General features: G+C 27.1%; 1 protein-coding gene and 1 long non-coding RNA gene across 2 annotated transcripts; both read right to left on the bottom strand.

Annotated features, from left to right (window-relative positions):
- Window positions 1-10,081: 10,081 nt before the first annotated feature.
- LOC119615154 (probable serine/threonine-protein kinase tsuA) lies at window positions 10,082-12,525 on the bottom strand (the record flags this gene model as incomplete). Its single annotated transcript, XM_037971234.1, has 1 exon — window positions 10,082-12,525. A coding segment is annotated over exon 1 (1,412 nt), but the record flags the coding sequence as incomplete, so codon positions are not given.
- Window positions 12,526-12,778: 253 nt separating this feature from the next.
- On the bottom strand, window positions 12,779-15,472 carry LOC119615155. Its single transcript, XR_005232388.1, has 2 exons — window positions 15,212-15,472; window positions 12,779-12,963 (listed from the first exon to the last, which is right to left on the bottom strand). It is a non-coding gene; the product is annotated as an uncharacterized LOC119615155 (long non-coding RNA).
- Between the last annotated feature and the right edge of the window lie 8,675 nt (window positions 15,473-24,147).

Here is a 24,147-nt window from a genome sequence, read left to right as displayed (position 1 = left end):
TGACAATTCCATTTTTAGTATTTTATTTTTTTTGTTTTTTTTTTTTTTTATAATTTCGCCAAAAGGTTTTTGAACTGACAATATTTTACGTTTTAATAGAGGATTGTGAAATTAATTTAATTAATACTCTGCTGCTGCTGTTGTTGTTGGTACTGTTTGCCACTTGCCAGGGGCATTGCTGTTGTTGTCAAGTTATTATTGTTTATAAAGTAAATTACCTAATTATTAATAAAAAATTTACAAAAAATATATAGTCTCCAAACTCTTATAAACCAACGACGACACATGTGTAAAAGGTCTGTTTGTCCAATTCTCTGTCATATTTTATTATTATTTATTATTTGCACTGGTATTTTTGTTTTTGCTTTTTTTTGTAGTTACAATCAAATTGTGTAATAAAAATGCAATTATTTGTTTAATAGCAACAATAACAACAAAATCTCTTTAGAAAATTAAACGAAAATACAGCAACAACAACGTAAAACAGAAAAAAAAAACAATAAACATTCACTCCCAAGGTTCTGTATACAAAGTGTTTTTTTTTGTACAGGAGGCCAATGACACTTGCATTTAAACCTAGGACAACTTGAAAAGATTACACACAAAGGAAAAACAAAACTCATCGTCGGATTTTTATTTTTGGGGGTGGGACATCATGTTTCGGATTTTTTTTAATATTTTCTCTTACATATTCAACGGAAAAAAATGATTTATTAGCCAGAATTTTTTAAAGGCAAAAATTTTGGAAGATCATTAACCTTATTATGAACGTAAACAAGGTTCAACATTATTTTATATTTTGAAATGAACTGACAACATTTGACATTTTCATTGGAATTCTAGGGAGAAACAAAATTTGTAGATTTTTTTTTTATAAATTTTAAAGTAATAAACTTGCGGAAAATGTGTTTGTATTTCTAGTAGCATTTTATTAAAAGTTCTTTGCTCTTTAGAAATGAACTCGGGGTTGAATTTACACAATTTGCTAACGGCTGCCCAGCTGTTTAAAGAATTTGCGTAAATAAATATTTGAGCAGACAAGTGAATGTCAGTTAAATTCCAATATTTAAAGCTATGAGGGTTTAAAATTTAAACTTTGAAATTTTATAATTTTTAAATATAAAAGCGGAAGTAATGTACTGTAACTTGGGAAAATATGATGATAGATAAAAATTTCCTTAAGCCAGAACTGAAGAACTGAACTAGCACTGAACTTGAACTGAACTAGAACTGAACTAGAACTGAACTAGAACTGAACTAGAACTGAACTAGAACTGAACTAGAACTGAACTAGAACTGAACTAGAACTGAACTAGAACTGAACTAGAACTGAACTAGAACTGAACTAGAACTGAACTAGAACTGAACTAGAACTGAACTAGAACTGAACTAGAACTGAACTAGAACTGAACTAGAACTGAACTAGAACTGAACTAGAACTGAACTAGAACTGAACTAGAACTGAACTAGAACTGAACTAGACCTGAAGTAGAACTGAACTAGAACTAGAACTGAACTAGAACTGAACTAGAACTGAACTAGACCTGAAACTAGAACTGAACTAGAACTGAACTAGAACTGAAACTAGAACTGAACTAGAACTGAACTAGAACTGAACTAGAACTGACTAAACTGAACTAGAACTGAACTAGAACTGAACTAGAACTGAACTAGAACTGAACTAGAACTGAACTAGAACTGAACTAGAACTGAACTAGAACTGAACTAGAACTGAACTAGAACTGAACTAGAACTGAACTAGAACTGAACTAGAACTGAACTAGAACTGAACTAGAACTGAACTAGAACTGAACTAGAACTGAACTAGAATGAACTAGAAACTAGAACTGAACTAGAACTGAACTAGAACTGAACTAGAACTGAACTAGAACTGAACTAGAACTGAACTACAACTGAACTAGAACTGAACTAGAACTGAACTAGAACTGAACTAGAACTGAACTAGAACTAGAACTGAATTAGTTGTTACAAGACCGATCAATATCAACCTTCTTCTGGATCAATAACTAAATCAAGGAAAGCATAATTTGGTTTTTTCCCACTTTAAAATTTCAAAGTCGATTAAGTCGTACTACAGGTAAAAATTTTCGATACATATTACTTTTAGACCAAAACAAACTAGACCAAACAAACCAAAATTCCGAGGCAACAGTTGTATGGGGGATACAACTGTTCCCTCGGAATTTTGGTTAGTTCTAACTAGTGTAAAATGAGGATATATGTGACATCAGGTCTAAAGAAATACTTCTAGGTCAACATCGGGCTCTTTGTGCTCTACTTTAGCAAAGTCTCTAGTGGAAATCGAAGCCACGACCATCACACAAATTAGACCCTGGTCCACACTCAAGAGCGGCCACAGAAAACATTTATCTTAGAAAAATTTATGAGGATCAGTCTATATTAGATCCTCCTTCAGAAAATCAGATATGATTTAGTTTAAGAATAAAATTGCTGTAACAAACTCTAGAGTTTTGATCATAATTTAAACAAGACTCTTCCAAAAATCAATTTTAATGTTAGAGACTTCGAGTTAATAACGATTTTGTAATAGACTTCAATACCAGGACCGTCAGAATTGCTCTTTCTCAATGCAGGTGTAGTATGTCATATCCGACTATATATTTATTACATGGATATAGATTCAAGATTGGAAGAATCTTATCCGGAAATAAATAAAGTCTAATGTCTATTGAGCGATTACTGGTGCATGCAAACAAGGTACTAAGCAGAGACTGATATTAATTTACAAACTGAACCGACTTACAGAAAGGCGAAAATATAGTTAGTTTTTATGAGGATTCTAAAATATTTAGGTTATGCAGGGATTTCCAAAATATTTAGGGTCTTGCAGTGACTGTCCATACATTAGAACGTTTAAAAAATCCTTAAGAAGACAACAGAACAATAACTTGTTTTATCATATGATGTTTTCTAAATAATTTTGGGTCGAGTGATGTTTCATCAAAAACTGGGCTTACAATTCGAAATTCTTCCTTTTGCTTTAAATGTTAATTAATTAAACAATTAGGGCAAGGTTAGCTTTTAAAGCAAATCTTTAGTTGAGCAATTATGACCCATGAATACGTTCTAAGGGTTAATTATTAATTTACACAATTTAAATTGATTTAAATCAAAAACGGGAAGATTAATCATGAATTGATTTATTAGCCCTCTAAAATTCATTTCCCTAATGATATTTAAAACAAAAAGAAAACATTCCTATACTACGCCTTAGACTTTCAAATCTCCTAACGATCTAGTACCTACTTAAAGATCGTTCTGATCTAAAAACTAATATTTCAAAAAGACATTTCATATTACAAGGGAAAGTTCATCTCAACTTAATTGCTAACAGATGTCGCATTTGAACTCAAATGCAGACAGATTTTAATCTCTACATGTGTCTAAGGCATGAAGGCCATTCGCAATTAGTCTATGTACGTTTACACACGACGATTAATAGTGAATATAAACTGGAAAAAAATACTAAAAGCCAATAAAAAATATACATATATGTATATCACCAGTATATTAATTAAAATTCTAAAAAAAAAATGTGAAAAAAATTTGTATTGTAATGTAATGCAATGAAATGTAATATAAATTTCATTTGATTTTATTTAAATCAATTAATCATACGTAGTAAGTTGGAAGAAAAAACGTCTTATCAAACCAGGAAGTGATTTTTTTTTGAACGATTATCATCAATATTACAATGTATGTCAGCAATATGCAGGTTTTTAACAAACGACAGACAGACAGACAAACAGACATACTGCAGGCAAGGCACCTTAATTAAAGAATATTCATACAAATTTATATGGAAATTCTAGAATTAATTATGCCAAAGACTGACATTAAAACATACTTATGTAAAAGCTTAGTTTGTATAATTAATTATGTAATTTTAAATTTATAACTAATAGGATATATTAGCTAATGTGAACACAGCTTTTTTTTAATTAAAAAAAACCTTTGCTAAATTTATTACATTTTATATAAAACTTCCTTCCTGCTTTTTAGAATTTTTTAATTTAATTTATTTGCAATTTTCAACTCCAAGAATATAAAAAATGAAATTGTTTACGGAAAACCTCAACTCTTGTTACCACAAATTAGTAATTTTTTTTGTTAAATTGTATTAACTTTATATAAAGGTCACACATTTGATGGTCAATACACATTTGAGGGTTAAGACCTTCATTTATCCTCTAACTATTATTCACAACATTTTACAAATATTTTACAAGCATAGATTTTCAAATGTATGAATCACAGTGATGAAATGATAATATGTTTATTTTATTATTGTTTTTTTTTTTTTTCTGGTTATATTGTTGTAAAGATTAAAACTAAAATTATTGACAAACAGACATCGGACAGCCAATAAAAATCTTTGATTCACTATGAGTTTTTTTAGAGAACAGACTTAAGTTTAATGGTGTCGTATGTTTAAAAGTGAATCATCTTAGTGGAGGTAGTCAAGTCAGGACGTTGTTATTCAAGAAATTTGCCACAAAAATGTCAACTTTAAAGTTGTCTTAATAGTTAAAGCCATCACTGTTGAGGTTATTGAATATTCACAGACCCAGACATAGACAAGACAGGGTTCTTTTCGCTTTAATGTTTATTGTCCGTCTGTCTGTCTGTGTTTGTATGTTTTGCCCCTTTTGCCATTTTTATTTCTTTGCAAATTCTCCTTTTAGTTTATTCTCTCTGGGTATTTTATAGTTTTCTTAGTATTTCTGCTTAATTTGTGTTTAAAAGAAACTGAAAACTTCCAAAATGAAATAAAATTGTAAGAGAGGAGAAAGAAAAAATAAGAAATAGAAATAATAAAAAAGCTTTAACAAATAACAACCAGAAGTTGTATTCAGCTCATAGTACAAAATTGTATGACACACAGTGCATTAGTGTAACCCAATAAACATTGAGGAAGGTTGTTTGTATTAAGTAAAAAACACTAATTAAAAACTATTTATTTAGAAAGTCTGAAGTTTGTTAAAAAACAGGAATCAAATAGAATATTCTGGGTACAAATATCCTAGTCTATAGTCTAGTCTATAGTCTAGTCTATAGTCTAGTCATAGGTCTAGTCTATAGTCTAGTCTATAGTCAGTCTATAGTCTAGTCTATCTAGTCATTGTCCTAGTCCTATGTCCTAGTCTATAGTCTAGTCTATAGTCTAGTCTATCGTCTAGTCTATAGTCTAGTCTATAGTCTAGTCGATAGTCTAGTCTATAGTCTTAGTCTATAGTCTAGTCTATAGTCTAGTCTATAGTCGAGTCTATATGTCTAGTCTATAGTCCTAGTCTATAGTCCTAGTCTATAGGTCCTAGTCGATAGTCTAGTCTAGAGTCTAGTCTATAGTCTAGTCTATAGTCTAGTCTATAGTCCTAGTCTATAGTCTAGTCTATAGTCTAGTCTATAGTCTAGTCTATAGTCTAGTCTATGTCTAGCTATCGTCCTAGTCTATAGTCTAGTCTATAGTCTAGTCTATAGTCTAGTCTATAGTCTAGTCTATAGTCTAGGTCTATAGTCTAGTCGAATAGTTCTAGGTCTAGTATAGTCTAGTCTATAGTCTAGTCTATAGTCTAGTCTATAGTCTAGTCTATAGTCTAGTCTATAGTCTAGTCTATAGTCTAGTCTATATAGTCTTAGTCTAGTCTAGTCTATAGTCTAGTCTATAGTCTAGTCTATAGTCTAGTCTATAGTCTAGTCTATAGTCTAGTCTATAGTCTAGTCTATAGTCTATTCTATACTCTAGTCTTTAGTCTAGTCTATAGTCTAGTCTATAGTCTAGTCTATAGTCTAGTCTATAGTCTAGTCTATAGTCTAGTCTTTAGTCTAGTCTATAGTCTAGTCTATAGTCTAGTCTATAGTCTAGTCTATAGTCTAGTCTATAGTCTAGTCTATTCTAGTCTAGTCTATAGTCTAGTCTATAGTCTAGTCTATAGTCTAGTCTATAGTCTAGTCTATAGTCTAGTCTATAGTCTAGTCTATAGTCTAGTCTATAGTCTAGTCTATAGTCTAGTCTATAGTCTAGTCTATAGTCAAGTCTTTAGTCTTGTCTTTAGTCTAGTCTATAGTCTAGTCTATAGTCTAGTCTATAGTCTAGTCTATAGTCTAGTCTAGTCTAGTCTATAGTCTAGTCTATAGTCTACTCTACAGTCTAGTCTATAGTCTAGTCTACAGTCTAGTCTTTCGAACAAAATATTAACTTGTTCTCTTTTATTGCTTAAGAGGATAAACATGTTTAAAGCTTGCGGAAAATAGGGAAGTTGGATTTGTCCACTTAACCTCAATTTACCAGGTAATTTTAACCCTTAAGAGAGCTAAATCTCCCAAGGTTGTTATGGTTATATTAAAACACATTTGAAATTGTTTAAATAAAGATTTTAAATAATAGTTTCATAAAAAGTTAATAAACCTATTAAAATTTAACCCTTACCAAACACACAGCCTTAAACCTAGTTTAACTCTATAATGAACTTTATAAAAAAGATAAACAAACTATCAAATTATTTCTTTAAATAAATGCTCATAAATAAACTTGAAACATAACATAAACCAAAATATTAAACTCTTAACGGTCAGACACATTTAAATAATTTAAAATGTTTCATAAATAAATAAAAAATAAACAAAAGTTTATTGACAATAGTTTAAAAATAAAAACAAAACTACCGTTCAACAGTTAAATTCACATGCGGGTGAGGTTAACTTGAATTGAACTGAACTGTAATGAGTGTTTATGTAGGTTTGTTTGATTTAATTTGTTTTACAAGGTTTAATATTTAACTATACAGTTTTGTATTTATTTAATATTATTTTTAAGTGTGTATGTGTGTGAGCATTTATTTGTTTTATTATTATTTTTATTTATTTTTTAAAAAAAAAAGGTGCATTAACATTTATTTAAATTTGCCTTGAATTGATTTTCAATCAAATGTGAGTGAGTTCATAACGAAAGTTTACAAAAAGTTCATTCACTTGACAGGCGAATGAATAAACAGAAATATTTTTTTGTATTTTTTTCTGTATATTGGGTAGAGACGCGCAATATCTAATAAAAATCTATGTGTCCAAAGTGTTGTTGTTCGCTTTATTATTTTATATATTTATTTTTGCATTTTTTTGTTGTTATTTTTGTTGATTTTTCGTATGACTGTGTGTAAGAATAAAAAAAAGTGTGTATGTCTGCTATTATAAACTTACCAAGACATATAGAAAATATTGTAAAGTTACAGCTAGTGTCAGCTAATTAGTAATAGATGTAGATATTTCTATGTTTTTTTGTTTGGAAATATTTCTAAAGAAATGCAAGTTGATAGCAATATCAAACTCGAAATCGAATAAAACTGTTATATAGAAAAATTTTGTGAAAAAACTTATCAGCAAGTTGTTATACTTAAAATGTATAGAACAACTTTTATCAGCTAAACTGCTATACGAATAATTTTCTTTAAAAAAAACTGTTATACAGAAAATATTTGGCAAAAAAAAAACTTTTATCTCTTGAGTTTTATAGAAACAAAACTTACATAAAGTTTTTTTTCAAATAAAACTGTTATACGTGAGATTTTAATTTTCTTTAGATTAAAAAAAACTGTTATACAAAAACGTTTGCTTATAGAATCATTTTTGTACACAAAATCTTTTATCTACTAATTTTCTTTAGAAAAAACTTTTATACAAAACATTTTCTTGAGAAAAAAAATAGTTATACAGAAAATTTTCTTAAAAAAAACTGTTATACAGAAAATTTGTTTTTGGAAAAAACAGTTTTGTAGAAATTTTTTTGAATAAACTAATATCTTAAGAAGAAAAAGTATTATACGAATACGTTTCTTTAGAAAAACTGTTATACAGAACATTTTTTACACCAAAAAAAGCTGTTATACATAATATTTTCTTTGAGATAAAATGTTTTACAGAAAATTTTTTGTAAAAGCAAATTTTCTTAAGAAAAAAACTGTTATACGAATAATTTTCTTTAAAAAAACTGTTATACGGAAAAATTTTTAAGCAAAAAAAACTGTTATACATAAAATTTTCTTTGAGATAAACTGTTTTACAGAATATTTATTGTAAAAGCAAATTTTCTTAAGAAGAAAACTGTTATACGAATACTTTTCTTTAGAAAAACTGTTATACGGAACATATTTTACACAAAAAAACTGTTATACATAAAATTTTATTTGGAATAAACTGTTTTACATAACACTGATTTTATAAGCAAATTTTCTTAAGAAGAAAACTGTTATACTAATACTTTTCTTTAGAAAAGCTGTTATACGGAACATTTTTTACACAGAAACTGTTATACAGAAAATTTTCTTTGGATTTACCTGTTTAATAGAAAATGTTTTGTATAATCTGATTTCTTAAGAAAAAAAGCTGTTATACTAATAAGTTTCTTAAGAAAAACTGTTATACGGAACATATTTTACACAAAAAAACTGTTATACATAAAATTTTCTTTGGGATAAACTATTTTACAGAAAAGTTTTTGTATAAGCTAATTTTTTTAAGAATAAAACTGTTATACTAATAAGTTTCTTTTCAAAAACTGTTATACGGAACATTTTTGACACAAAAAAAAACTGTTATACATACAATTTTCTTTGTGATAAACCATTTTACAGAAAATTATTGGTATAACCTAATTTTCTTAAGAAAAAACTGTAATACGTTTACCTTTCCGTAGAAAAACTGTTATACGGAACATTTTTTTACACAAAAACTTTTATCTACTCATTTTCTTTAGAAAAAAACAAACAAAAACATAAAATTTTTCTTATTAAAAGAAGAAAAACAAGCTGTTATGCGAGTACTTTTCTTTAGAAAAAAAACTGTTATACAGATAATTTTTAATGTCAAACCTTTGATATTTTTAATTTCTTTAGAACAGGCTTTAACACATAAAACTTTATGCATAAAAAAACTGTTATACCGGCAATTTTTTTTATAGAAAAACTGTTATACAAAAAAATTTCACTAGAAAAATGTTTATTACTTATTTTTTTTTTCTGAAAAAAAAAAACTGTTATACGAATACTTTTCCTTAGAAATTGGTGCCAAAACTTTAATATTTTTATTTTCTTTAGAACAAGCTTTTATACACAAAACTTTCTTCAGAAAAGAACTGTTATACAGACATTTTTCTTTATAGAATTATTAGAAAACATTTTATTACTTAATTTCCTTTATAAAAAACTCTTATACGAATGTTATTCTTTATAAAAAAAACTGTTATACAGATAATTTTTGATGTCAAACCTTTAATACATTTATTTTCTTTAGAAAAAGCTTTTACACATAAAATTTTCTCTAGGAAAAAACTGTTATACAACAAATTTTTAATAGAAAAACTTTTATCACCAAATTTCCTTTAAAGCAACTGTTATACGGATACTTTTCTTTAAAGAAAACGTTATATGGGAAATTTTTAACCCAAAAACTTTTTTCTGATAATTTTCGTAAAAAACTGTTATACATAAAATTTTCTTTAAAAATAACTGTTATACAGAAAATGTCCTACGTAAAAGAACTGTTATACAGAAAAATTTTAATTTAATTTATTGTACTTAGAGCTCAAAAACTTTTTAGATCTTTTTTTTTGATATTTTTATATAGATTTTTCCAACTTCTTTCGACTTTTGGACCTTTTCCGAGTTATTTCGATTTTTAATTATAAAAAATATTCTTCATTTTTTGCTACAAGAGTTTAGATCTTTATTTGAGCAATATAATCTAGTTCGAGTTAAGGCGATAGTTCGTAAATCGAACCCAATTTTCAATGATTTTCAAACAGAACTAAAAAGCCCGCATTAAATGTCAAAGGTTAGGAGTAAAGCAAAAAGTTTAAAACATAATTGACCTAGGGCTATTTAGCTAACAACAGCTGTATGCTGTAAATACATACATAAAAACTTTTAACAAATGTTTATAATAAAATACATACAAACACATTTATATGCATGTAAATATACAAAATGTATATTAAGTGTGGGGGGTTTTCTTATTATTGTTGTTGTTGTTATTATTTTTGTATATAATTCTTTTAAATATTGCATATTTTCTGTTGTATTTTAAAGAAAAAAAAAATCGAAATAAATTGAAAATACAACAACAAGAATAATAATAATTCATATAGAAAAGCAAAAAAAAAAGTGTGTAAAAGAAGGGAAGAATGATGGTGGGTTGGATGGAGGGATGGTTGGTTGGTTGGTTGGTTGAATGGTTGGTTGTACTTACTTGTGTGGCATCTGAATACGGGGTACTTGAGTTCAAATTAACACGTTCTGAACCGAAAACAACATTTGATTGTTGCTGCTGCTGCTGTTGTTGTTGTTGATGTTGCATTTGTAATTGCTGCTGTTGATGTTGTTGTTGTTGCTGTTGCAATTGTTGTTCCATTTTATTTAAAATTTGTGTGGATTTGTTGTTGTTATGTTGATATAAATTTTGATTGATTATATTTGTGTTGTTGTTATTGTTGTTATTATTATTATTGCTGTTGTTGTTAAAATTTTTATTAAAATTTATAAAATTTAAATTATTTTCAAAATTTATATTGATTTTATCATCGACATTAAGCGTTTTTATTAAATTAGAGGAGGTTTTTATTAAATTGCTATTGCTGCTGTTGTTACTGTTACTGTTGCTAATGCTATTCGTACTAACACTACTGTTATTAGTTGTGTTACTAATGTTGCTGGTACTGCTGCTATTGCTTGTATTACTACTGTTACTGTTGCTGTTAATATTAAATATATTGTGATGGTTGTTGCTGTTGGTGTTACAAGTTTTATTATTACTACTACTGCCGCTGTTGCTGCTGCTATTGCTGTTCTTGCTGTTTTTGTTGTATTTAGTTTTTGTTGTTTTTATTGTACATATGTTACCACCAGCTGTAAGTTGGTTATGAGTAATATTTGTCGCAGTCGCTGCTAAAGTTTTTTTCAATTTTTTTGCTGCTGTAGTAGTAGTTGTTGTTGTTTTTGCTTTTATTAAATTTTCTTTATATTGTATTATTTCTTGTTGTTGCTGTTGTTGTAGCAATACTCCTTCATATGTATAAGAATTTCGTATTAATTCTTCTTCGTCTTCGTTTGCCTCTTCTTCTGCTGCTGTTAATATTATATCTTTAACATTAACTATTTCTTGCTGTTGTTGTTGCTGCTGCTGTTCTCTTATATTGTATTTATTTTCAAATTCTTCTTGTTCGTGTTCTTCGTCTTCTTCTATAATTTCATTAAAATTTTCTTCGATTAACTCCTCGATTAAAGATTGTTCCAAATCCGTGATCATATAGGGATTTATGGTAATTTCAGCCGTTGTTGTTGATGTTGCTACGGCTGTCACTGCTGCTGCTGTTGTTGTTGTCGTTATTGTTGTTATTGGTATCTCCACTAAATCTTCTACGTCTTCTTTAAAATCATTTAAACCAAATGATTCACAAATCATGTTCAATTTAATTTCTTTAACAAGTTTTCTTTAAAAATTTTGAAAAAATTTTTGCTTTTCTTGTTGTTGTTGTTGTGTTAATGTTGGTTTTAAGTCTCGTAGTTCAAAATTCATAATCACTCATTCAAAGACGTTGACAACACGTTGTTAAAAACTGATTTCGTTATTTTAAAAATTTTGTGTTTTTGACGATTTAGCAAAATAGTCTAGTGAGTGTGTAAGAAAACACCAACAACTGTTTTTATTTAAAAAAAAAGTCTCCTTGGCAGTGTTGTAGAGTATTGAAACTAAACGTTTTGGTTGTTGTTGTTGCTGTGGTAGTTGTATGTAAAAAAGTATGAGTAATTCATAAAAAAGATTAGTCAGACCCAGAGGAGTTTTTTTTTCGTGTTGTATGCTTTTTTTTCCTGGTTTAATGCAGTTAATTTGTTTTTGTTGTTGTTTTTATTCAGCTGATATATGAGTTTTTAGTTGTTGTATGTATACATATATTTATTGTTTTTGTTGTTTTTTATATATATATTTTTATAGCTAGATACAAAATGAGGTAGTTTTTTTTATAAATTTCTGTTAGATTTGAAAATGATTTTTATATAAAATTTCAAATCTACTGGTTTTGTAGTTTTATTTATTAATTTCTGCTATTCCTCCTGTTTTGCTTATAATGTTTTTATGGTTGTTATATTATTTATATGGTTTTTGTTGTAGTTTTTGTTTCTTTCTAAGCTCCCAAACGTCAACTGCACTTCAAAGTGAACACAAAACGATTTCAAGGTGAATCTATGTTACTATTTTTGTATTTTTTTTTTGTATTTATTTATTTATAATATTTTTTTTCTCTACTCAAATACTTTACTAATATTGTTGTTGTTATTGTTGCTTTATGTACTACCTGTACATTTGCAGTTTATATATGTATGTATATATTACCAAGTATATAGAAAAAAATAACGTTCATATGTATATATTTTGTTATTTATTTTATTTGAATAGGAAACTATTTTTTTTTATTTCTTTACACACGATTTTTTGTTGTTGTTGTTTTTAATTTCAATACTTTTTTTTTATTTGTAATTTATATTAAAGTCTCACGTTCTGGTTTGTTATTAAATAAATTAAATTATTAAACTCAATAATCGTTTTTTATTTCTTCTTATGAAATTTTTTTGTTAAAAAAAAACTTAACGTTTTTTTTCTGGTTTCTGTAATGTCACTTTTATTATTATTATTTTTGTCATAAATTATTGTTTTTTTAAATAAATTTAAACACGTTTCTAAGTTGTAGTAGCCAATAATAAATGTTTTATAAGCGTTTTATAAATAGCCACCAAAGTTAATGTTAATTTTTCTTTAGTTTTTTTTTTACGAAAAAAAAAGAAAACTTTAAGCAGGAAGTCTTTTTCAGTTTTCTTTAAAATTAGTTTTTTTATAAAATTGCTGCCAATTTGTTCTTGATGTTTTAAGTTTTTCCTAAAAAAATTAAAAAAAAATTATTTTTTTTTTAACAAAAAAAAAAAAAAAAATATTTGCCCCTAGACTGGTTATAAATTAAAAAAACTAAATTTTAAAAATTTTTTTATAAATTTATGTTTTCTTAATAATTCATCAGAGGTTTATAAATCAATTTTATTTTTCTAAAAAAAAACTTTTATAAATTAACTTTCATGTAAAAGTCCCTAATTAGGTTTTATAATCCAATAAGAGACTTTTCAGTTAAAGTTTGTTTTCAAAATATTATTATTTTTTTTTTTAATTTATAACGGTCTTAAGGCAAATAACGGAAATGTATGTGAATTTTTAGTTATAAGTAAATAACCTTCAACTTAGCGTTATATAGTTTATAAAAATTTCCCAATCCATTTGTCAAGTTTAAAAAAATAATTTTCTTTTAAATAGAACTATATCTGCTCTAGTTTAAAATTCATAAAAACACTTTGGCCACGCCCATTTAATAGATGAAAACATATTTATGAAGTCTATTAGGCCCTCTATGTTGGTAAAATTGAAATTATATACAGAAATTTTCAATTTCGAAACTTTTGTATTAAAAGTATTGAATTACTTAACGGCTTTCAAGTCCGGAACTACGGGCCATTCCATTGACTAATTGAATAGAAAAGTTTATGCACTAATTTAAAGAACAGTATAGTCTGATTAGGCTTTGACTTAGCGTACTGACTAAATTTTGAACTAGTTTATGGATAAACCTATGGACTTTACTGTGCGCAAGTCTGTGGACATATCTGTGGACTAATGTGTGGACAAGTCTGTGGACTAGTTTATAGACTAATCAATTCGACTAGTTTTCTGACTAATCTTTGAACTAATTTATTAGTTTTGACTACTCTATCGACTAGTCTGTGGACTAGTTAACTAATCTATGGACAAGTAAGTTGACTGGTTTTTGGACTAGTAATAGAGTAATCTTTGGACTGTGGTCTAGTTTTTGGACTAGTCTATAGTCTAACCTTAGGACTAGTCTAATGACTAATCTTTGCACTTGTATGTGAAATAATCAGTTAACTAGTCTATGGATTACACCTCTGTCTAATCTATTGACCAGTGTTTAGACTAGTCTGTCAAGAAGTCTATTGACTAGTCCAATCTCTAATGTATGGACTACTCTTTTCACAAATGTGCAGAAAAGTCTATTGACTAATATATTGAATAATCAATTTACTAGTCCATTAACTATTCTATGGAGTTATCTATTGTCTATGGATTATTCCCTAACTAATCTATGGAATAGTAAAAGGTTTAGAGGATAATATAGAAAATATACTTAATATATCTTGAGGGTACTGAGCTCTTTTTCGATGTCCAAAAGTACTTCCGTACAAAAATTTCAACTCAAAAGCGATCCCTTTTCATATATGTATGTATTTTGTTACTATAACATGGCCAAAATCCCCCGATAACTTATTGGTTGAGTTTGACATTATTAGGAAATTTTATAAAGTTCTTATATAGATATTGTTATACAAATATTCTGAATAAGAATATAGTTTTAGTAATATCTAATTCAAAACTTTTATTTCCTTAATTTTGAAAAAACTCGGAAAGACTTAGTTAGTGAGGGTTAAGCAGATATTTAGGTTCTAACGATTTGCATGGTACAAATTTTTAGACTAAAGTTTCTTTTAATATTAATAATTTGTTGCAGTATTTGTGGTTCTAAATAGTGGACTAGGGTCCCAATACTACATATAGCCTACACGATATTTATAATGACTTTCCGATCGTATTTAAGATTTCAAAGAAAGGACCTAATTCCTGTGTTTAATAACTTTTTCTTTGAATTTTTCTTAATAATGTTATAGGGATGGTTTATTGTGGGAATTTTGTAAGGAAAATAAACTTACACTAAACCATTAATATCTTTATGAATTTAGGGGTTATGGGTTTTTTACACAATTTTAAACTTTTTTTATAACACTAAGTTGAAGGCTATAACTATTTTTGTCTAAATGTTTCAAACGAATTTTGTTCAAAACTCTTACTTGTTTTGGAAATAAATCAATATTGTTATAAAATTTATTTAAAGTTATAAAATTTTTAAAGTTTTTTTTCAACTTTGTTTAATTAAACAATTTTAACACTTTTTTTATTTAGTTTTTTACCAAATTGTTTTTTAAAAGTTTTAAAGTTTTTAATAAATTTAGCACGAAAAGTTTTTATTCAATTTTATTTTAAATACTTTTATAATTTAGTTTTATACCTTTTTATTGAAACAAATATTTCTTGCAGTGTATTTATTTGGTAATTGTTGTTTTTTTTTTCTTATAATGTTGTTGCTGTAGTAGTAGTAGTTTGTTGGCTTTTGTATGCTTTGTATATTACATATGATTACCAAATTATTTAATTTTATTTATTATTTAATTTGTTAATGTTTAAATTTGGTTTGTATCTTTTATATAAAACTTTTAAGTTTCTTCTTCTTCAACTAGTTTTTAGTTTTGTTTTCTTTTCTATTTTTTTTTTACTAGAATGTTGTTTTAAAATTAATTGCTGTTGCAGTAGTTGTTGTAGTTGTATAAATATAAAAAATATATATTTTTTTTTTGTATATAATTTGAGGTTTTTTGTTTACTTTTTGTTGTTGTTTTTTTATAAAAATATAAAATGTTTTTTTAAACTTTCTTTGAGGTAGTTTTGTTTCAGTAATGAAATTTAATAAAATTTCATTTCACTTTTGTAGTAACAATTGTTGTAAGTTTTTGTTATTGTTGTTGTTGTTGTATTTGTAGTTGGCAGCTGATAATTTTTTTTTATAAACATATACTAAAAACGTACATATGTATGTATATAGTATATACAATTGTTTTATATATAAGTTTTGAAAAAAAAGAAGAACTATTTATTTCTTGTAGTTTTTGTTATTGTTATTATAAATTATATAAAATTAATAATAATTTTTTCAAGCTTTGTAAATATTTTTGTTTATATTTATAATAATTTTTAATTAAAACGCAATTTCTTTTAAATAGTTTTTTTGTTTTGAAAACAGTTTCAGTTTTAAACACTTTTAAATTTTATAAAAAAATTTTCATAAATTTTTTCCTGCACTTTTTTTTGTAAAATAATCATCACATCACTTTGGAAAAAAACTGCATTTAGCTTTTTTTATAATATTTTTGTTGTTGTTGTTGTATTTACAAGTACAAGTCTGTAGTAAGTGTTTTTGCTCTTTAGTTATTTCATCAATGTATGGGTTAAGTTTTTTGTATATAAAACTTATGTTTTGTAGTTGTTGTTGTATTTTTTGTTATTTCACAGCTGTTTCTGTTTAACTAATATAATAAGTTCTTATGTATTTTTTCTTGTTCTTCAGTTTAAATTTATTTAATTAATTAATTATTATATTCATTTTTTCTTCACTTTTTTTCATTATTAAAAATATAAAAATATCTTAATTTATTTATACAATTCTTGTGGTTATTATTATTTAAATCTTTTTTTTATATATTATTAGTTAATAATTTATTTATTTATTATTAAATATTTGTTGTTAATCTTCACATATAATTTAACTTGAGGATATTTTAAACAGTTTTGTTTTGTTTTATTTTTGTTGGTTTATATTTTTTGTTTGTATCTTGACTGTTTCAAAACTAATAAAATAATGATCAGATGTGTTGGCAGTTGGCTGCAGTATACCAACCAAACAACCAGCAGAGTCAGTCGTCAGTTGTTGTAGTATAGAAGTATAAATTTTGTTTTTATTATTGCTGCTGCTTTTGCTTTTGCTGTTGTTTTTTTTTTTATTTTATTTTACACAGAGTAAAGCAGCAGCAAAAAATACTCTCAGCAAATCAGCAGAACACAGTAAAACGACAACAATAACAAATAATAATAAAAAAAAAATGAAGTACTACCAGCATTATTTTTGTCTTTGCTCATTTATATGTTGCTGAGTAAAGTTGTGTTTGTATTTCGTTTAAAAGTAATTTTTTAATTTTCTTATAGTTGTTAAATATTTTGGTGTGTAATGCAACAATAATGATTGTTGTTGTCGAACTAAACTATGAATTTGTATTTTTGCTTAGCTTGTAGTGGGCTTGTTTCCCCCAAAATAATAACAAAATAAATACAAACAAATAAATGAAAACTCATAAAAATCACAAAAATCAAAAAATAAAAACCAGCAAATCACAAAAACAACAAACACATTCAAAACAAAACACACTGTCTGTGTAAATAAACAAAACGAAAACTCTATAGTAGAGCTGAGAATAACAAAACACAAAAAAATTCAATTCACTCTTATTGTCAATATGTGTGCGTGTGTATGAAATTTATTTCGTTTTATTAAAGTGAACTCTCAGTTGTTTTTTTTTACACATATTTACGTCGCGACTGCATGCACAGATATATTAACACGTACATTTGTATCTGCTGTTCTCACTTGCAATTAGAATAAAAGATACGTACAAATAATATAGAATTATACACTCGATGACAATTATTTAAGGGCAAGTGATATTGACTATCTCTAGTCTATAATCTAGCCTAAAGTCTAGTCTAGTCTATAGTCTAGTTTATAGTCTAATCTATAGTGTAGTCTATAGTCTAGTATATAGTCTAGTATATAGTCTTGTCTATAGTCTTGTCTATAGTCTAGTCTATAGTCTAGTCTCTAGTCTAGTATATAGTCTAGTCTATAGTCTAGTCTATAGCCTATTCTATAGCCTATTCTATAGTCTAGTCTATAATCTAGTCTATAGTCTAGTCTATTGTCTAGTCTCTAGTCTAGTCTAGTCTTGTCTAGTCTATAGTCTAGTCCATGGTCCAGTCTATAGTCTAGTCTATAGTCTAGTCTATAGTCTAGTCTATAGTCTAGTCTATAGTCTAGTCTATAGTCTAGTCTATAGTCTAGTCTATAGTCTAGTCTATAGTCTAGTCTATAGTCTAGTCTATAGTCTAGTCTATAGTCTAGTCTATAGTCTAGTCTATAGTCTAGTCTATAGTCTAGTCTATAGTCTAGTCTATAGTCTAGTCTATAGTCTAGTCTATAGTCTAGTCTATAGTCTAGTCTATAGTCTAGTCTATAGTCTAGTCTATAGTCTAGTCTATAGTCTAGTCTATAGTCTAGTCTATAGTCTAGTCTATAGTCTAGTCTATAGTCTAGTCTATAGTCTAGTCTATAGTCTAGTCTATAGTCTAGTCTAAAGTCTAGTATATAGTCTAGTCTAAAGTCTAGTATATAGTCTAGTCTATAGTCTAGTCTATAGTCTAGTCTATAGTCTAGTCTATAGTCTAGTCTATAGTCTAGTCTATAGTCTAGTCTATAGTCTAGTCTATAGTCTAGTCTATAGTCTAGTCTATAGTCTAGTCTATAGTCTAGTCTATAGTCTAGTCTATAGTCTAGTCTATAGTCTAGTCTATAGTCTAGTCTATAGTCTAGTCTATAGTCTAGTCTATAGTCTAGTCTATAGTCTAGTCTATAGTCTAGTCTATAGTCTAGTCTATAGTCTAGTCTATAGTCTAGTCTATAGTCTAGTCTATAGTCTAGTCTATAGTCTAGTCTATAGTCTAGTCTATAGTTAGCTCTAGTCTAGTCTATAGTCTAGTCTATAGTCTAGGTCTATAGTCTAGTCTATAGTCTAGTCTATAGTTCTTAGTCTATAGTCTAGTCTATAGTCTAGTCTATAGTCTAGTCTATAGTCTAGTCTAGTCTATAGTCTAGTCTATAGTCTAGTCTATAGTCTAGTCTATAGTCTAGTCTATAGTCTAGTCTATAGTCTAGTCTATAGTCTAGTCTATAGTCTAGTCTATAGTCTAGTCTATAGTTAGTCTATAGTCTAGTCTATAGTTATAGTCTATAGTCTAGTCTATAGTCTAGTCTATAGTCTAGTCTATAGTCTAGTATATAGTCTAGTCTATAGTCTAGTCTATAGTCTAGTCTATAGTCTAGACTATAGACTAGACTATAGACTTGTCTAGTCTAGTCCATAGTCTACTCTATAGTCTAGTCTATAGTCTAGTTTATAGTCTAGTCTATAGTCTAGTCTATAGGTCTAGTCTATAGTCTAGCTATAGTCTAGTCTATAGTCTAGTCTATAGTCTAGTCTATAGTCTAGTCTATAGTCTAGTCTATAGTCTAGTATATAGTCTAGTATATAGTCTAGTCTATAGTCTAGTCTATAGTCTAGTCTATAGTTAGTCATAGTCTAGTCTATAGTCTAGTCTATAGACTAGTCATAGTCAGTCTATAGACCTAGACTATAGACTAGACTATAGACTGACTATAGACTAGACTATAGATAGACTATAGACTAGACTATAGACTAGACTATAGACTAGGACTATAGACTAGACTATAGACTAGACTATAGGACTAGACTATAGACTGACTATAGACTAGATATAGACTAGACTATAGGACTAGACTATAGACTAGACTATAGACTAGGACTATAGACTAGACTATAAGACTAGACTATAGACTAGATATAGACTAGACTATAGACTAGACTATAGACTAGGACTATAGACTAGACTATAGACTAGGACTATAAACTAGACTATAGACTAGACTATAGAGCTAGACTATAGACTAGGACTAGACTAGTCTATAGTCTAGTATATAGCTAGACTATAGACTAGACTATAGACTAGACTATAGGACTAGACTATTAGACTAGACATAGACTGCTATAGACTTAGGACTATAGACTAGACTATAGACTAGACTATAGACTAGACTATAGACTAGACTATAGACTAGACTATAGACTAGACTATAGACTAGACTATAGACTAGACTATGACTAGACTATAGACTAGACTATAGACTAGACTATAGACTAGACTATAGACTAGACTATAGACTAGACTATAGACTAGACTATAGACTAGACTAGACTAGACTAGACTAAGACTATAGACTAGACTATAGACTAGACTATAGACTAGACTATAGACTAGACTATAGACTAGACTATAGACTAGACTATAGACTAGACTATAGACTAAACTATAGACTAGACTATAGACTAGACTATAGACTAGACTATAGACTAGACTATAGACTAGACTATAGACTAGACTATAGACTAGACTATAGACTAGACTATAGACTAGACTATAGACTAGACTATAGACTAGACTATAGACTAGACTATAGACTAGACTATAGACTAGACTATAGACTAGACTATAGACTAGACTATAGACTAGACTATAGACTAGACTATAGACTAGACTATAGACTAGACTATAGACTAGACTATAGACTAGACTATAGACTAGACTATAGACTAGACTATAGACTAGACTATATACTAGACTATAGACTAGACTATATACTAGACTTAGACTAGACTATAGACTAGACTATAGACTAGACTATAGACTAGACTATAGACTAGACTATAGACTAGACTATAGACTAGACTATAGGACTAGGACTATAGACTAGACTATAGACTAGACTATAGACTAGACTATAGACTAGACTATAGACTAGACTATAGACTAGACTATAGACTAGACTAGACTAGGACTAAGACTAGACTATAGACCTAGAACTATAGACTAGACTATAGACTAGACTATAGACTAGACTATAGACTAGACTATAGACTAGACTATAGACTAGCCTATAGACTAGACTATAGACTAGACTATAGACTAGACTTAGACTAGACTATAGACTAGACTATAGACTAGACTATAGACTAGACTAGACTAGAGACCATGGACTAGACTATAGACTAGACAAGACTAGACTAGACTAGAGACTAGACAATAGACTAGACTATAGACTAGATTATAGACTAGACTATAGAATAGGCTATAGAATAGGCTATAGACTAGACTATAGACTAGACTATATACTAGACTAGAGACTAGACTATAGACTAGACTATAGACAAGACTATAGACAAGACTATATACTAGACTATATACTAGACTATAGACTACACTATAGATTAGACTATAAACTAGACTATAGACTAGACTAGACTTTAGGCTAGATTATAGACTAGAGATAGTCAATATCACTTGCCCTTAAATAATTGTCATCGAGTGTATAATTCTATATTATTTGTACGTATCTTTTATTCTAATTGCAAGTGAGAACAGCAAGATACAAATGTACGTGTTAATATATCTGTGCATGCAGTCGCGACGTAAATATGTGTAAAAAAAAACAACTGAGAGTTCACTTTAATAAAACGAAATAAATTTCATACACACGCACACATATTGACAATAAGAGTGAATTGAATTTTTTGTGTTTTGTTATTCTCAGCTCTACTATAGAGTTTTCGTTTTGTTTATTTACACAGACAGTGTGTTTTGTTTTGAATGTGTTTGTTGTTTTTGTGATTTGCTGGTTTTTATTTTTTGATTTTTGTGATTTTTATGAGTTTTCATTTATTTGTTTGTATTTATTTTGTTATTATTTTGGGGGAAACAAGCCCACTACAAGCTAAGCAAAAATACAAATTCATAGTTTAGTTCGACAACAACAATCATTATTGTTGCATTACACACCAAAATATTTAACAACTATAAGAAAATTAAAAAATTACTTTTAAACGAAATACAAACACAACTTTACTCAGCAACATATAAATGAGCAAAGACAAAAATAATGCTGGTAGTACTTCATTTTTTTTTTATTATTATTTGTTATTGTTGTCGTTTTACTGTGTTCTGCTGATTTGCTGAGAGTATTTTTTGCTGCTGCTTTACTCTGTGTAAAATAAAATAAAAAAAAAAACAACAGCAAAAGCAAAAGCAGCAGCAATAATAAAAACAAAATTTATACTTCTATACTACAACAACTGACGACTGACTCTGCTGGTTGTTTGGTTGGTATACTGCAGCCAACTGCCAACACATCTGATCATTATTTTATTAGTTTTGAAACAGTCAAGATACAAACAAAAAATATAAACCAACAAAAATAAAACAAAACAAAACTGTTTAAAATATCCTCAAGTTAAATTATATGTGAAGATTAACAACAAATATTTAATAATAAATAAATAAATTATTAACTAATAATATATAAAAAAAGATTTAAATAATAATAACCACAAGAATTGTATAAATAAATTAAGATATTTTTATATTTTTAATAATGAAAAAAAGTGAAGAAAAAATGAATATAATAATTAATTAATTAAATAAATTTAAACTGAAGAACAAGAAAAAATACATAAGAACTTATTATATTAGTTAAACAGAAACAGCTGTGAAATAACAAAAATACAACAACAACTACAAAACATAAGTTTTATATACAAAAAACTTAACCCATACATTGATGAAATAACTAAAGAGCAAAAACACTTACTACAGACTTGTACTTGTAAATACAACAACAACAACAAAAATATTATAAAAAAGCTAAATGCAGTTTTTTTCCAAAGTGATGTGATGATTATTTTACAAAAAAAGTGCAGGAAAAAATTTATGAAAATTTTTTTATAAAATTTAAAAGTGTTTAAAACTGAAACTGTTTTCAAAACAAAAAAACTATTTAAAAGAAATTGCGTTTTAATTAAAAATTATTATAAATATAAACAAAAATATTTACAAAGCTTGAAAAAATTATTATTAATTTTATATAATTTATAATAACAATAACAAAAACTACAAGAAATAAATAGTTCTTCTTTTTTTTCAAAACTTATATATAAACAATTGTATATACTATATACATACATATGTACGTTTTTAGTATATGTTTATAAAAAAAAATTATCAGCTGCCAACTACAAATACAACAACAACAACAATAACAAAAACTTACAACAATTGTTACTACAAAAGTGAAATGAAATTTTATTAAATTTCATTACTGAAACAAAACTACCTCAAAGAAAGTTTAAAAAAACATTTTATATTTTATAAAAAACAACAACAAAAAGTAAACAAAAAACCTCAAATTATATACAAAAAAAAAATATATATTTTTTATATTTATACAACTACAACAACTACTGCAACAGCAATTAATTTTAAAACAACATTCTAGTAAAAAAAAATAGAAAAGAAAACAAAACTAAAACTAGTTGAAGAAGAAGAAACTTAAAAGTTTTATATAAAAGATACAAACCAAATTTAAACATTAACAAATTAAATAATAAATAAAATTAAATAATTTGGTAATCATATGTAATATACAAAGCATACAAAAGCCAACAAACTACTACTACTACAGCAACAACATTATAAGAAAAAAAAAACAACAATTACCAAATAAATACACTGCAAGAAATATTTGTTTCAATAAAAGGTATAAAACTAAATTATAAAAGTATTTAAAATAAAATTGAATAAAAACTTTTCGTGCTAAATTTATTAAAAACTTTAAAACTTTTAAAAAACAATTTGGTAAAAAACTAAATAAAAAAGTGTTAAAATTGTTTAATTAAACAAAGTTGAAAAAAAACTTTAAAAATTTTATAACTTTAAATAAATTTTATAACAATATTGATTTATTTCCAAAACAAGTAAGAGTTTTGAACAAAATTCGTTTGAAACATTTAGACAAAAATAGTTATAGCCTTCAACTTAGTGTTATAAAAAAAGTTTAAAATTGTGTAAAAAACCCATAACCCCTAAATTCATAAAGATATTAATGGTTTAGTGTAAGTTTATTTTCCTTACAAAATTCCCACAATAAACCATCCCTATAACATTATTAAGAAAAATTCAAAGAAAAAGTTATTAAACACAGGAATTAGGTCCTTTCTTTGAAATCTTAAATACGATCGGAAAGTCATTATAAATATCGTGTAGGCTATATGTAGTATTGGGACCCTAGTCCACTATTTAGAACCACAAATACTGCAACAAATTATTAATATTAAAAGAAACTTTAGTCTAAAAATTTGTACCATGCAAATCGTTAGAACCTAAATATCTGCTTAACCCTCACTAACTAAGTCTTTCCGAGTTTTTTCAAAATTAAGGAAATAAAAGTTTTGAATTAGATATTACTAAAACTATATTCTTATTCAGAATATTGTATAACAATATCTATATAAGAACTTTATAAAATTTCCTAATAATGTCAAACTCAACCAATAAGTTATCGGGGGATTTTGGCCATGTTATAGTAACAAAATACATACATATATGAAAAGGGATCGCTTTTGAGTTGAAATTTTTGTACGGAAGTACTTTTGGACA

Source organism: Lucilia sericata, unplaced genomic scaffold (genome assembly GCF_015586225.1).
Source record: "Lucilia sericata isolate MDLA Ls3-8-SP2 unplaced genomic scaffold, ASM1558622v1 Contig004246F_arrow, whole genome shotgun sequence".
NCBI lineage: Eukaryota > Metazoa > Arthropoda > Insecta > Diptera > Calliphoridae > Lucilia > Lucilia sericata.
The sequence above is the reverse complement of the archived record's forward strand: the minus strand, read 5'-3'. Positions and strand labels throughout refer to the sequence as shown.